Source organism: Microcebus murinus, chromosome 23 (genome assembly GCF_040939455.1).
Source record: "Microcebus murinus isolate Inina chromosome 23, M.murinus_Inina_mat1.0, whole genome shotgun sequence".
Lineage (NCBI taxonomy): Eukaryota > Metazoa > Chordata > Mammalia > Primates > Cheirogaleidae > Microcebus > Microcebus murinus.
In genome coordinates this window covers 13,661,928-13,674,923 of record NC_134126.1, presented here as the reverse complement: position 1 = coordinate 13,674,923, position 12,996 = coordinate 13,661,928, and the positions used below count along the sequence as shown (strand labels likewise).

Below are 12,996 nucleotides of genomic sequence, written 5' to 3'. Positions count from 1 at the left end.
CATGCTTAGGAACTATAATTATTAGCAAACATTGAAATGGCAAGGGGATATGTTGGGGTGATGATAAGTATGATAATGAGAACTTGAGTTTCTAACTACTTTTTGTGTTATCTGAATCCACATTGTTTATCCTGCTATTTCCATAGTTTTTACTGCTAGGAATATATTGACTGTTGGATCCATACACAGTTCAGTTGTTACTGTTTTTTAGATTAATGTTTTTCATATATGGATTTATTTTTACTTTTTTAGGCTGATTCAGTGTGAAAATGAGGTAGGGAAATTATTGTTTATCACAGAAATCCCAGAGTTAATACTGGAAGACCCTAGTGAAGCCAAAGAGAACCTCATTCTGCAAGAAACATCTGTGATAGAGTCGCTGGCTGCAGATGGGAGCCCAGGACTGAAATCAGTGCTGTCTACAGGCCGAAATCTAAGCAACAACTGTGACACAGGAGAGAAGCCAATGGTCACCTTCAAAGAGAACATTAAGCCACGAGAAGTGAACAGAGACCAAGGAAGAAGTTTTCCTCCCAAAGAGGTGAGAAGGGACTATAGCAAAGGAATAACTGTAACTAAGAATGATGGAAAGAAGGACAACAACAAGAGGAAAACTGAAACCAAGAAATGCACCTTAGAAAAGTTACAGGAAACAGGAAAGCAGAATGTAGCAGTGCAGGTAAGCTGTATTTGAACTATAAAGCAGGTAGAGGAAGGCTCACACACAAGGCAAGATTTTTCATTTTGTTCTAAAGCCTTGAGAATTGGCCATCCTGGAAGTTTAAATGCATTCTTCTAATGCATAGGAAGGTTATATAAAGAGCTTTGATAGATGGTTACGTTATCAATTCTTGAGAATTCTAATGTGAGTGAAAAAAAAAATCTCAATCTGAAATTGACACTTCTCTCAATCCTCTAATTTAAGTGATTTGAAATGACCAATTGTAGAGTCATCAGTGTCACACAGGATTCTATTTTCTTTGGGAGCTATAATTACCATGTTAATGTAATAGTGGAGGTTTGGAGTCTTTTGTAGATCTAATAGAACCAAGAGTATATTGAGGCTTATACAGGTGTTTGTTGTTGTTGTTGTTGTTTTCAGATTCACTATACAAAATAAAATATATTCTTGGAAAAAGATAAGGCTCTTTTTCTTGACATTTATTCTTGTCCCAGCCAGTGGCATTATATCACTTTAATATTACCCTGGCTCATGGGAATTTGTAAAGTAAGAACCCAGGTCTCTTGCTGGATGGAAAAAGATAAACACTGCTCATTTATTTGTGGCTTTGGTTTTTTTTAAATAGCTTTCCAAAGAGATATAGATGATTTTATATAAATAGAAAAGTATCTTCACTCTCTGCTGGTTTTATTAATACTATTAATGTTTAAATAAATATTTAAGTGGCAGTGTGATTTGTTTACACCTTTGGCAAACATGTTGTTTGCATGAGAAATCTTACATTGTTGAAGACTGCTTACAGATAAATAGTACCTTCTATGTATTTCCCTAATAGTATTTTTTTTTTTTGAGAAAGGGAGAAATAAGAAAATAATAGTTTATTTTAAGATTTATAGTAGGGAGAAAAACAGAAAAACATGGTAAAAATTAAAAGACATGGAGAGAGAGAAGTGCTGGTGAAAGGCAAGAAATAAACCCACTGAACTAGAAAGTCAAAGGATCAGTATTTTAGGGATAAAAAGTCCAGCATTTATTGCCTGCCCTGCCGTCATTCTCTGTAACTGCCTCTAACTAAGGTCTAGACTGAAAATAAAATCAACTTTCTGGTCTCTCATCTGTCTCAAATCACCTATAGATGATTAAAGTCAGCCTTATAATGGTCAATAATTCTGTACCTCATCCCAAATTTTCTATAAATACTACCTATTTTCCCTCATTTTGCTCAACCTTGAGCAATACATATAGCATCTACTTCTCTCTGGCTTTATGTTTAGGATCTCAAGGCCTGTTCCTTACTGCTGAAAGTTATCTTTATTTATTGAAGGTTTATAAAGTTGCAGAGAGAAGGGCTGGGTGCCTGACTGTGGTTATACTTAAGGCTGCCCAGATGAAATTAAACTGAGGGCCAAAGTATCTCACCTGTGGGTTAATAGTCATAATTCATAATTCACATGTGCTACTTAATGAATTAGAGCATAAATAGCCTTGGGTCCCATAACAGCTTAAGATCATGGACAAGTTTTTTTAACTTGGCATCAGATATCTCATTTGTAAAACAAATGAGCTGTAAGGTCCATTTCATATTTAGTATTTTTGTGATCATGTAAAAGCAAAATAATTATATTAGTAAACTTAAACCCTGTATCTTTTATTGGCTATTAAATAATTTGTTTTGATTTTTCCATTTTTAACTTACGTGAATTTAAATATCTTCAGCATATACTTTTTGACATAATAAGATTTTAAATACTTGCTTAGGAGAAGGTGCTTCTTTCTGACACATTTGAGTTTCAGGTTATTATAGATAGTTTTGCTTCTGTTGGTCATAGGTAAAATCCCAGACAGAACTAAGAAAGACTCCAGTGTCTGAAGCCAGGAAAACGCCTGTAACTCAGACCCCAAGTCAAGCAAGTAACTCCCAGTTCATCCCCATTCATCACCCTGGAGCCTTCCCTCCTCTTCCCAGCCGACCAGGTAAATACATTTTTATACTTTCTTCTACTTAATACCATCTGTTTAGGAATTTATATTCCATTGGGGTGACATTACCAAGTCGTCATGTTAAAAAGTAGAAAGAAGTTCTATTTTCTAGCATTATTTTTGAGGTGTTTCTCTGTAGTTTACATGCAAGTGCATGTTTGTTATCATGAAGGAATTCCTGTCACTAAACATAAGATGCCACCTTTAGAATACTCTGATTACTTCAGTGGATAGAAGAAAAGTAGACAATAGTCTATATTTAGTTCTAAAAATCAAGTTAAAAATTGACAACATGGCTGATCTCTTACTTTTATAATGCGTTAAAAGACACCCCTATCAAAAAAAGATGACTTTTTTGCCTTTCTTTTGCTAAGTTTCTTTAGAACTAAAGCTGTGTTCTTCTATTTTGAAGGGTTCCCGCCCCCAACATATGTTATCCCCCCTCCTGTGGCATTTTCTGTGGGCTCAGGTTACACCTTCCCAGCTGGTGTTTCTGTCCCAGGAACCTTTCTTCAGCCTACAGCCCACTCTCCAGCAGGAAACCAGGTGCAAGCTGGGAAACAGTCCCACATTCCTTACAGCCAGCAACGGCCCTCTGGACCAGGGCCAATGAACCAGGGACCTCAACAATCACAGCCACCTTCCCAGCAACCCCTCACATCTTTACCAGCTCAGCCAACAGCACAGTCCACAAGCCAGTTGCAGGTTCAAGCTCTAGGTCAGCAACAATCCCCTACAAAAGCTGTGTCAGCTTTGGGGAAAAGCCCGCCTCACCACTCTGGATTCCAGCAGGTAAGTTACAGTACTCTCCAGCTGAAATAAGGGGAAATGCTGAAATGATTCGGTGTTTGGCTAGTTACCAATTAAGCTTTAAGATACTTCTTGCTTAGATTTGTAATGATTATGGGAATACAAAAGTATTGTTCTGTTGTTTAGGGAAATTCAACAATCTTGATGAGGTGCTAAGATAGATGTGACACCAATCTTAAATGTTGTCAGCCCCATAAAAAGCAGAAAGGGGGAAAAACAGTCTTGTACACATATATTCACTCACTCATTCATTCATTAAACCTCTTAAATAATTGAGTTGAAAGAGGAGTGGGATGAAGTGGAGTGAATGTCCATAATCTGTTCCTAGAAAGGTGTGTATTGAAAAAGCCAAAAGATAAAGGAAAGGGCTGCATTTCCTAGAGGTTTTTTTTTTTTTTGGTTGGAAAACACCCCAAGTTCATTCTGTGATTCTTGAGCATTGATTATAAGTAATGTTGCATTTTTTATCCTCATCTTGATGACAAGCATTTGTTTTTTAGTATCAGCAGGCAGATGCCTCCAAACAGCTGTGGAATCCCCCTCAGGTTCAAGGCCCATTAGGGAAAATTATGCCTGTGAAACAGCCCTACTACCTTCAGACCCAAGACCCTATAAAACTGTTTGAGCCGTCATTGCAACCTCCTGTAATGCAGCAGCAGCCTTTAGAGAAAAAAATGAAGCCTTTTCCCATGGAGCCATATAACCATAATCCCTCAGAAGTCAAGGTCCCAGAATTCTACTGGGAGTCTTCGTACAGCATGGCTGATAACAGAGCTGTAATGGCACAGCAAGCAAATATGGACCGCAGGGGCAAACGGTCACCAGGAGTCTTCCGTCCAGAGCAGGATCCTATGCCCAGGATGCCATTTGAGGTGTGTGTGCTTTCCTATCACCAGACACTTGAAGATAGGTCTGGAGTTGCACGTTTTTTTCATTTCTCAAATAGATACAAAGGTCACTGATTCATTAGTTCTACAGAATGCTACTGAGTAATTGGTTCAGCTCTTTTCTTCTCTTCAGAATTGCACAGTATGTTTTCGTTTGGGGAGCTGCTGAATTCTGTAACTGATTTTGAACTGTGATGTTCTGTCAGAGAAATGATCTACAGAAATCTCTAACACAGCAAGTTAGAGAATTCTGAGACAAAGAGCTCCTCTCAGTTTGGCTGAATCATCTAAGTTCAAAAATAGGCTTACTGAGTATTTAAACAAATTGCAACAAATTTTCTGCTAGGAACAAAGTCAGCCAGTTATCTTAGACAGTTATTCCTTTTCCTTGCCCTTTTTATTGATGAGAAACAGGTGTGTTTTTCACTTTTTTAAAAGAGCTATTTCTCTGTTTGTTAGCACAAGATGTGCTAACCATTTTGTTCCATTACATTGTTTACTCACTAGCCACACTGACCTTTTATGTTCTGCTTTTTGTCAGTATTTTTGCTTCCTTGATCTTTACCACTGTCTTTGTGTCTCTCTACCTTTGCATTTCAGAGCCTTTTCCTCTTTGTGTGATACTATTTCACTATCCCCTTGACTTTAGTTGCCTTCATTCACCTAATCAGCTTACTTACTCCTTTGTGCTTTTTGCATCTCACTGTGATCCTTTCTGTCACTAGGACCCCAAGAGCTCCCCTCTGCTTCCTCCGGACCTGTTAAAAAGTCTGGCTGCCTTGGAGGAAGAGGAAGAGCTGATTTTTTCTAACCCTCCTGATCTTTACCCAGCTCTGCTGGGGCCTCTCGCCTCTCTTCCTGGACGAAGCCTCTTTGTATGTATTTGACATAATTCTGCTTCTCACTCTAACCCCAGCTGCTTTTCTGAGATTTTGTAGTACTTAGAAAATAGGTGATTTCTTCTTTCTGGGGCTTGCTTTCTTTACAGAAGTATAAAACATATTTTCTGATTGCCTAAACTAACCTTAAAATGCTAGTAGAACATGGCAAAACATTTCTGACTTTATAGTCAGAGACGTACCCTGACATTATGTGTGTTATCCAGAAAGCATTCTGCAGGGCTCCTCACATGCAGGGTGTGATGCTAGCAAATTAACTCACTTTTCAGGTGGCACTTCCATCTAGACCCAGAAATTTCAAGTGTCATTTAATCTTGCTTAGGAACAGTGAGATTTATTTCTCCTATGTAGCCAAAATAAGAAAGGAAATATGTTCTAGGTTTTTTTTTTTTTTTTTTAGACAGAGTCTCGCTTGTTGACCAGGCTAGAGTGAGTGCCGTGGCGTCAGCCTAGCTCACAGCAACCTCAAACTCCTGGGCTCAAGCAATCCTTCTGCCTCAGCCTCCCGAGTAGCTGGGACTACAGGCATGTGCCACCATGCCCAGCTAATTTTATATATATATTAGTTGGCCAATTAATTTCTTTCTCTTTATAGTAGAGACGGGGTCTTGCTCAGGCTGGTTTCGAACTCCTGACCTCGAGCAATCCGCCCGCCTCAGCCTCCCAGAGTGCTAGGATTACAGGCGTGAGCCACCGCGCCCGGCTGTTCTAGGTTTTTTAACTAACGTTACTTAACAGTATGTGACTCTTTTCTGTTTGGTTAACTGAACCCAGAAAGAGCCCTGATCTAAATTCAGAGTTGGATTCATAAATAGAATGAGTAAAAATGAAGAGGATTCTATTTATAAACATTGTTGGAGTGACATAAATGAGTGAATATGAAGATAAATAACTAGGATAACAAATAATAAAATCTAAGAATCGTTTAGTGGTATCTTTTTAAAAATAATCTTCAGGAACCCAGCTTGCATTTCAGAGAATGTCATTTTGTATACTTGTCAATGCTTACATTATATTTTACTAAGGGTAGAGAGAATAAAAGATAGGGAGAATGATGTAAGCTATGAGGGTTTTCCCCCCTCTTTTCATTATGCATTTTTTTTTAAGACAGAGTCTCACTCTGTTGCCCAGGCTACAGTGCCGTAGTGTCAGCCTAGCTCACAGCAACCTCAAACTCCTGGGCTCAAGTGATTCTCCTACCTCAGCCTCCCAAGTAGCTGAGACTACAGGCATGTGCCACCATGCCCGGCTAATTTTTTCAATATTATTTTTAGTTGTCCAGCTAATTTCTTTCTATATTTTTTTTAGTAGAGACCGGGTCTCAGTCTTGCTCAGGCTGGTCTTGAATTCCTGAGTCAAACAATCCTCCTCCTGAGCCTCCCAGAGTGCTAGGATTATAGGCATCAGCCACCATGCCCGGCCTTCATTATGTCTTAATAAAACATAAAAAAAATCTGAATTTCACTTTCTTGCTGCTTTCCCATAAACAGAGCAGAAGAAAACATTTGTAAGATTAAAATGCATTAATGTTAGTATCAGGAGAAATAAAAGCATAACAGCTTTCATGACAGTAGTTGCCATCCCTGGCACTTGAAGTTCCCTTAAGAATTTGCCTGTGTGAGTGGCACTAGAGGCCTGCTGTCAAGTTAGCAGCACTAAAAGATTCCTGGAAACTTAAATGGTAATCGTGCCATGACTGGGAGCAGAGGTTGTAGAAGCCTAGATGCCGTACTGTTGCCTCTGTATGTTTGTCTTTCTTGCTGCTTTTCTGCGGAAGTGGCTTGAGGGACTGGGGTAGTGGCTCTCAGTCTTTTGTTTCCTAATCCCTTAGTTCCTGTTGCTCCTGCCCCTTCTGTTGCCAGGGGAGCTGATGGTGGGACAAATAGGAGTTTTTTTTCAGTCTTGCCTTGTCTTATCTTTTCTTTTCTTTTTTCTTCTTTTCTTTTCTTTTCTTTTCTTTTCTTTTCTTTTCTTTTCTTTTCTTTTCTTTTCTTTTCTTTTCTTTTCTTTTCTTTCTTTCATCTTTTTGCATGTTTAAAAAAACCACAATGAAAAAAAAAACACCAAACCTTGACTATAACCCTTACTATATTTAGCATTGTTAATGATGTATGTGTGAAAGTGTCTTGCATGTGGTGTCTAATAAATGTTTAACCATCTATTCAGTGATAGCGTTAGAGATTTGACATTTTTTTCCCTAATAACTTTCATAGGGCCAATAAATATAAGCTTGACTCTTAGCAACTGTTTAAAAATATACAGCAAATAGAGCTGCTTAGCAAATGTGTTAGCAAAACCATTTTGTCAAATGGACTTGAAAGACTAAGTCACCAGCGTTAATGTTTTAAAAATTGGGGTGGGGGGAACAGTGCTAGAACAGTTAAGCTTTTTGTTTTGAGATTATTTCAAATGCAACTATTGACAAGGGGAGTCCTGAGGTTGGTGCCTAGTAAACACTCAGAATTGCTGTCTTCCAGGACTCTGGTCCCTGCCAGAATAGAATCTCTGTGCTAGATTAGATATACTGATAAAGGAGGGTTCTGCCTGGCTTATATGTGGCAGCTGGAACTTAGTTGGTATCATGGTATTAACAGATATAAATTCACATCTTCTGAGTCTCACATGGTACGTGATGGACGAGTACAAGCGTGCTTAAATGATAGTCTTTTACTGTGGTTCTATACGTATCTTAAGATTAATATTAAGAAAATGGAAGGCATAACTTACCTTTTTCTTTTCTTTTTTTTTTTGAACTGTGAAGAAATCCTTGCTAGAGAAGCCCTCAGAGCTCATGTCACATTCATCCTCTTTCCTGTCTCTTACCGGATTCTCTCTCAATCAGGTAAGTAAACAGCTAAGAACCCTGCTTTGTGCTTTTAGTGTAGGATGATATTTTCTTTCCCATACTATATTAATATGTCTGTTTTTCTTTCCTTTCTTCTCCTAATATTGGTATCTTCCAAATATTTAATTGATTTTATCCCCTTTGTTTCTTATTGAGGCAGACTAGTGACTTGTGCATTATGAGCTTAAACCCTTTAACTTCTCATTAATATTGAAATTCTTGGGGCTCTGTTGTTCAGCCAAATAAATTAGTCACATTTTTTTAACCTGGGTGGTTTACATAGAGTGAAAGAAAGGGTGAGAGAAAGCAAAGGGGAAAATAAATCTGACTGGAAAATGAAGAGAAACAAAAAACTTTCAGGTTTCTTTTGCTAAGAAAAGATTAAGGTATATCAAGCATCCATGAACATGATACTTCATTTTCTTCAATCTCTTTCCTTGGAGTGAGTCTGTAACTTGACTGTCATGTCTTTCAGGAAAGATATCCAAATAACAGTATGTTCAATGAGGTATATGGGAAAAACCTGACAACCAGCTCCAAAGCAGAACTCAGTCCCTCAATGGCGCCCCAGGAAACATCTCTGTATTCCCTTTTTGAAGGGACTCCATGGTCTCCATCACTTCCTGCCAGTTCAGGTATAGCTAGTCTTTAAATTGTAGATCTTGTATTTCCTGTATACTTACATTGATTTAGAGTTAAGTGACATTCTGTAATTATATATATATTAGGTTTTGTTTTTTTAAAGTAACTTCTGAAAGAAAATAGGAGAAAAGTCTGAGTTGGTTCATGTAATAAATGCTACTAAAAAGCTTTTTACATCCTCAGTAACACCAGCAGAGTTCTAAGGGAGAAAAATAGTTCTATCTTATGATTCTCAGCTGTTTTTAGTTTTGTTTGTAGACGTGTATTCTTTGCATGAAAAGCTGCACCTTTTTTTTGAGAAAAGGTCTCTCACTGTGTTGCCTACTGTGGACCCAAATCCTCCCACCTCAGCCTCCTGAGTAGCTGAGACTACAGGCATGTCCACCTGGATTTTACTTTTTAAAATAGGTATTTTTCACCTCAATTTTTTTAAAGAGTCTGATTTAATAGTGATTCTTAAGATCAGGAAATTCTGTTTTTGATAGAGAAGACCCGTAAATACTTACCTGAAACAAGCATGCCAGAATAGTGTGTTCAGTTGAAAAAATTTTCTACTATTTTGCTTTGCTTTTTTAAGACAAAGAATATGCCTTAAATATATGCAGTAAGGCAAATTAGTGCATCTGGTCAGATTCCCTTTGAGACCCTTGTTTTGCCTTTCCTCCGAAGTCCTCTGGTTATTTTTAGGAGAATTGAAGTGTTTGGATATACAGGAAACTAGTTCTTTGTATGTTTGTGAAACATCTATTTAATGTCCTGTGTTGCTATTATTTAATAGATCATTCAACACCAGCTAGCCAGTCTCCTCATTCCTCTAACCCAAGCAGTCTGCCCAGCTCTCCTCCAACACACAACCATAATTCTGTTCCATTCTCCAATTTTGGACCCATTGGGACTCCAGATAATAGGGATAGGAGGACTGCAGATCGGTGGAAAACTGATAAGCCAGGTGAGGATCTCACTTTCATTTCCTAACAACAGTGGAAGAACTTAACTTCATCCTTCCCCAAGGTTTGGTACTTAGCAGTGATAGAATATTGTCTTGAATTCTTCTTAATCTTTTTTTATCCCTTTAGCCATGGGTGGGTTTGGCATTGATTATCTCTCAGCAACATCATCCTCAGAGAGCAGTTGGCATCAGGCCAGCACTCCAAGTGGCACCTGGACAGGCCATGGCCCCTCCATGGAGGATTCCTCTGCCGCCCTCATGGAAAGTCTAAAGGTGAGTGGATTTCAGGAACAAGAACCACACGATTCTTGCAGCAAAACTGTCTCTGCTTCCATTCACATAAATAGCTAGGCTTATTTCAAAGACCCTTAGAATTGACTGATGCATAGCACATACGTAGCAAAGTCTGATAAGCACAGTCTGCTTTACAAGTTTCTTAAATGGGAATTTTATTTTTAATTTGTGGATTCACTAGTGATAAAGCAGTATTTTCAGAGAGACGGAAACATGAAGGTTTTAGTTTTTATTCTAAGGTTAAGAAAATTCTGATTCATCTTGGAATGTTTGATTAAAGCCTTGTTCAACCAATGAAAGAGTATCTAATTTTAGGAATGTTCTGTTTGCCTAAAACCTTTATCATAAATACCCTGTAGTATCACATAGAGCTGAGTTTTAGTAAAAAGATTTCATATAAAACATAATTTTATGTTTTTAAAATAATCTTTTCTGGTTTAAAATAATCTTAATGGGAACTAACTAGTCTTGAGAGTCTTAAGTCTTTTTCTAATAGCTATATTTTTTTAGGGGGTTGGGTGGGGTTCTTAAGAAGGACATATATGCCTTTATATTTGGCTGGGATTGAAAAACAAATCCCTTTCAGACAACCAGGCATTTGACCTCTGCTGACAAGATCTGGGCTGTTTTTCAGTCTATCTGGTCCAGTTCCATGATGCATCCTGGACCTTCCGCTCTGGAGCAGCTATTAATGCAGCAGAAGCAGAAACAGCAGCGGGGACAAGGCACCATGAACCCTCCACACTGAGGCCAAAATGGCAACCCTGGGAATGAAGGCTCCATAAACCATGGCATGTTGGGTTTGCAGGACTGGCCCACACAGTCCCCTGCAGGTGGCAGCCCTCTTTTCTGTTTCTTGCTGTCAAGAGGGTGTAAGTGTTCCACCAGCCCGCTGAGTGTGCACGAAATGTTCGCAGTGCAACAAAAAGAAAAATCCATCAGGAACTCTCCGTCCCCCTGGGGCCTTCCAGAGGGAGAGAGAGAGGAACTGCTGTTTATCTCACTCAGTTACTTGATATCACCACCTCTCACCTTCTCCATCGTGCATGTCCCCAGCCACATGGGAAGTGAAAGCTGAGAAGGGAAGGCAGATGGGAGAAGCCAATGGGAACTTCTCAGTCCTTTTTTCCTCTTTGGGGAATAAAATAGGAATCCATTAATGATTGCTTTGCTGACTGAGAATGTAGTTGAAATTATTCCTAAACATCTTTTATTATTGTTATTACTCTCAGTAGTAAAATATCACACTGAATTCTTCCATACACAGATGTGCTTCTAGTCAGTGTGTAGCAAGGAAAGCCCTGTTCACTGCTCCTGTGAGAGGCTGACGGTGACAGGATGGGGAATCGACCTCCGCAGCCAGTGGCAGTGTTCCACAAGGGAGAGTTCAGGGCCTCCCGGAAGGTTCTGGCAGGCCCTCCTCTGGCCTAGAGACTCCAGCAGGAAATGCCCTTCACTCTGTAGGTGCTCGAGCCCCAGTTGAGGATGCAGCGTGGGTGGTGGTGCTGGGCTGGACTAGCAGGTGACTGCTGTAGGATTTCAAATGACGTTTTTGATTCCTGTACATTTGACGGTAGCATAGCAAGCAGTCTCACAGAAGGCAGGCTAGTCCATTCACGGCCTGACACATTTTCATAGGTAGAAGCTTTCAGTGTGGTTTTTTTTGTTTGGTTGGTTTTTGTGCCCCCTTCTACTCACCACCCTCCTGCCCGTCTCCATCCCTCGATTACCCTGTGCTGTATGCTTGTAATTGTTTTTATTTCTAATGTATGCAACATCTCGCCAAGAAGCAACAGCATGGGGTCCAGCAGTCGGGGCCCAAAAGACAGTCTGACGAGGAAGGAAGCAGCGGCGCCTGCGCAGCCTACGGAGGGGCCAGGCCCCCGCCAGCTGCGGTCTCCCAGCCTCCACTTTCAGAGTGAAATTCAAGGCGACACGGACACGTGCACAGCATGCACAGAAGAAAACACAGCGAAGTCCATTTTGGAAAATGCAAAAGAATGGAAAATAAACTTTTTATTTGATATTTATTAGGAGGAAAGAGGACTGAAAATGTTCTTGTCTAGAAACAGAAGGACAGTGTTTCTGTTAGTCATTTCCTGGAAAATATTTTAAGGGGAAATTATGGAAACAATCTCGATGTCCAATTGCTGTGCTAGTGGTAGGGTTTATTTTCTGGGAGATCTCTCCTTTGTATGTCTGTGAGTGTGTTTGTGTGCACACACGCCCACCTGCTCTCCCAGAGGGGCGGGTTGTGTGTCTGAGTGTGTGGAGTTAGCGTGGAATTTCAGAGCTGGAAAACAGCTGCAGAGCAAAGCACATCCAGGAGCCCCGGTTGTCACTGGAGTTTGGGCAACCCCAGCAATTGAAAGGGGTGAGATAATGCTCATTGCTCTTCAGAGAGAGTGGTTGGAGCCCCCTTATGCTTACATTATTGCTCTTTTAGTTCGACATGGTGTTTGGGTTTTTTGTTTTTGTTCTGTTTTTTTGAGGTCTGAAAGGGTGAAGCCCCCAACCCAATGGCAATATGAAACCCTTTGTGCTTCTCTCCAGCCCCTTCCCTGTGTCCACCTTTCTCCTCTTCCATCCCTCCCAAGCCTCTTTCCCTACTACCTTTGCCCAGTTTGTGTGTTTGAGCTCTGCATTCAGGCAGCTGCAACATTCCAGTGTTTGAACTGTCACTGATTCTTGCACCCTAGACAAGCTAACCAGGTTTACCATCTCACTCCCAGTAGTACCCAGTTCCCATCTAAAGCCCCATTCTGCATGAGAATTTGGTATTTGGAATGTTTTCTGACTCTCGGGGCGGGGTTCCTCGCCTTATCATCCTCACTGTGGAGTAATGAGGACGGGGAGGAGAATCATCACCAGAAACTGGTTTTGTGTAGTAAACTTTCTTTTGTGGGTTTTTTTTTTTTTGTCATGTTTTGTTTTGTCTGTCTGTGCAAGACCTGCAGCTGCTGAAAATCAGCTTTGCCTTTAATTAAACCATGTTCTCTCCAACCAGA

General features: G+C 39.9%; 1 protein-coding gene across 9 annotated transcripts in view; it reads left to right on the top strand.

Annotated features, from left to right (window-relative positions):
* The window catches only part of SMG7 (SMG7 nonsense mediated mRNA decay factor), a 96,148-nt gene extending 83,154 nt beyond the window's left edge, over positions 1–12,994 (top strand). For 3 of the 9 annotated variants that reach the window (XM_075997026.1, XM_012735890.3, XM_075997027.1), the window contains 10 exons: positions 253–679; positions 2,512–2,656; positions 3,075–3,454; positions 3,973–4,344; positions 5,085–5,234; positions 8,020–8,100; positions 8,579–8,738; positions 9,524–9,694; positions 9,822–9,967; positions 10,623–12,994. In XM_075997026.1, the coding sequence (XP_075853141.1) occupies positions 253–679; positions 2,512–2,656; positions 3,075–3,454; positions 3,973–4,344; positions 5,085–5,234; positions 8,020–8,100; positions 8,579–8,738; positions 9,524–9,694; positions 9,822–9,967; positions 10,623–10,736 (2,146 nt within the window). In that variant the 3' untranslated portion in view covers positions 10,737–12,994. The remainder of the gene's footprint in view (positions 1–252; positions 680–2,511; positions 2,657–3,074; positions 3,455–3,972; positions 4,345–5,084; positions 5,235–8,019; positions 8,101–8,578; positions 8,739–9,523; positions 9,695–9,821; positions 9,968–10,622) is intronic. The other 6 variants (XM_075997028.1, XM_012735931.3, XM_012735962.3 and 3 more) reach the window with 3 other exon arrangements.
* The last annotated feature ends 2 nt before the right edge of the window (positions 12,995–12,996 follow it).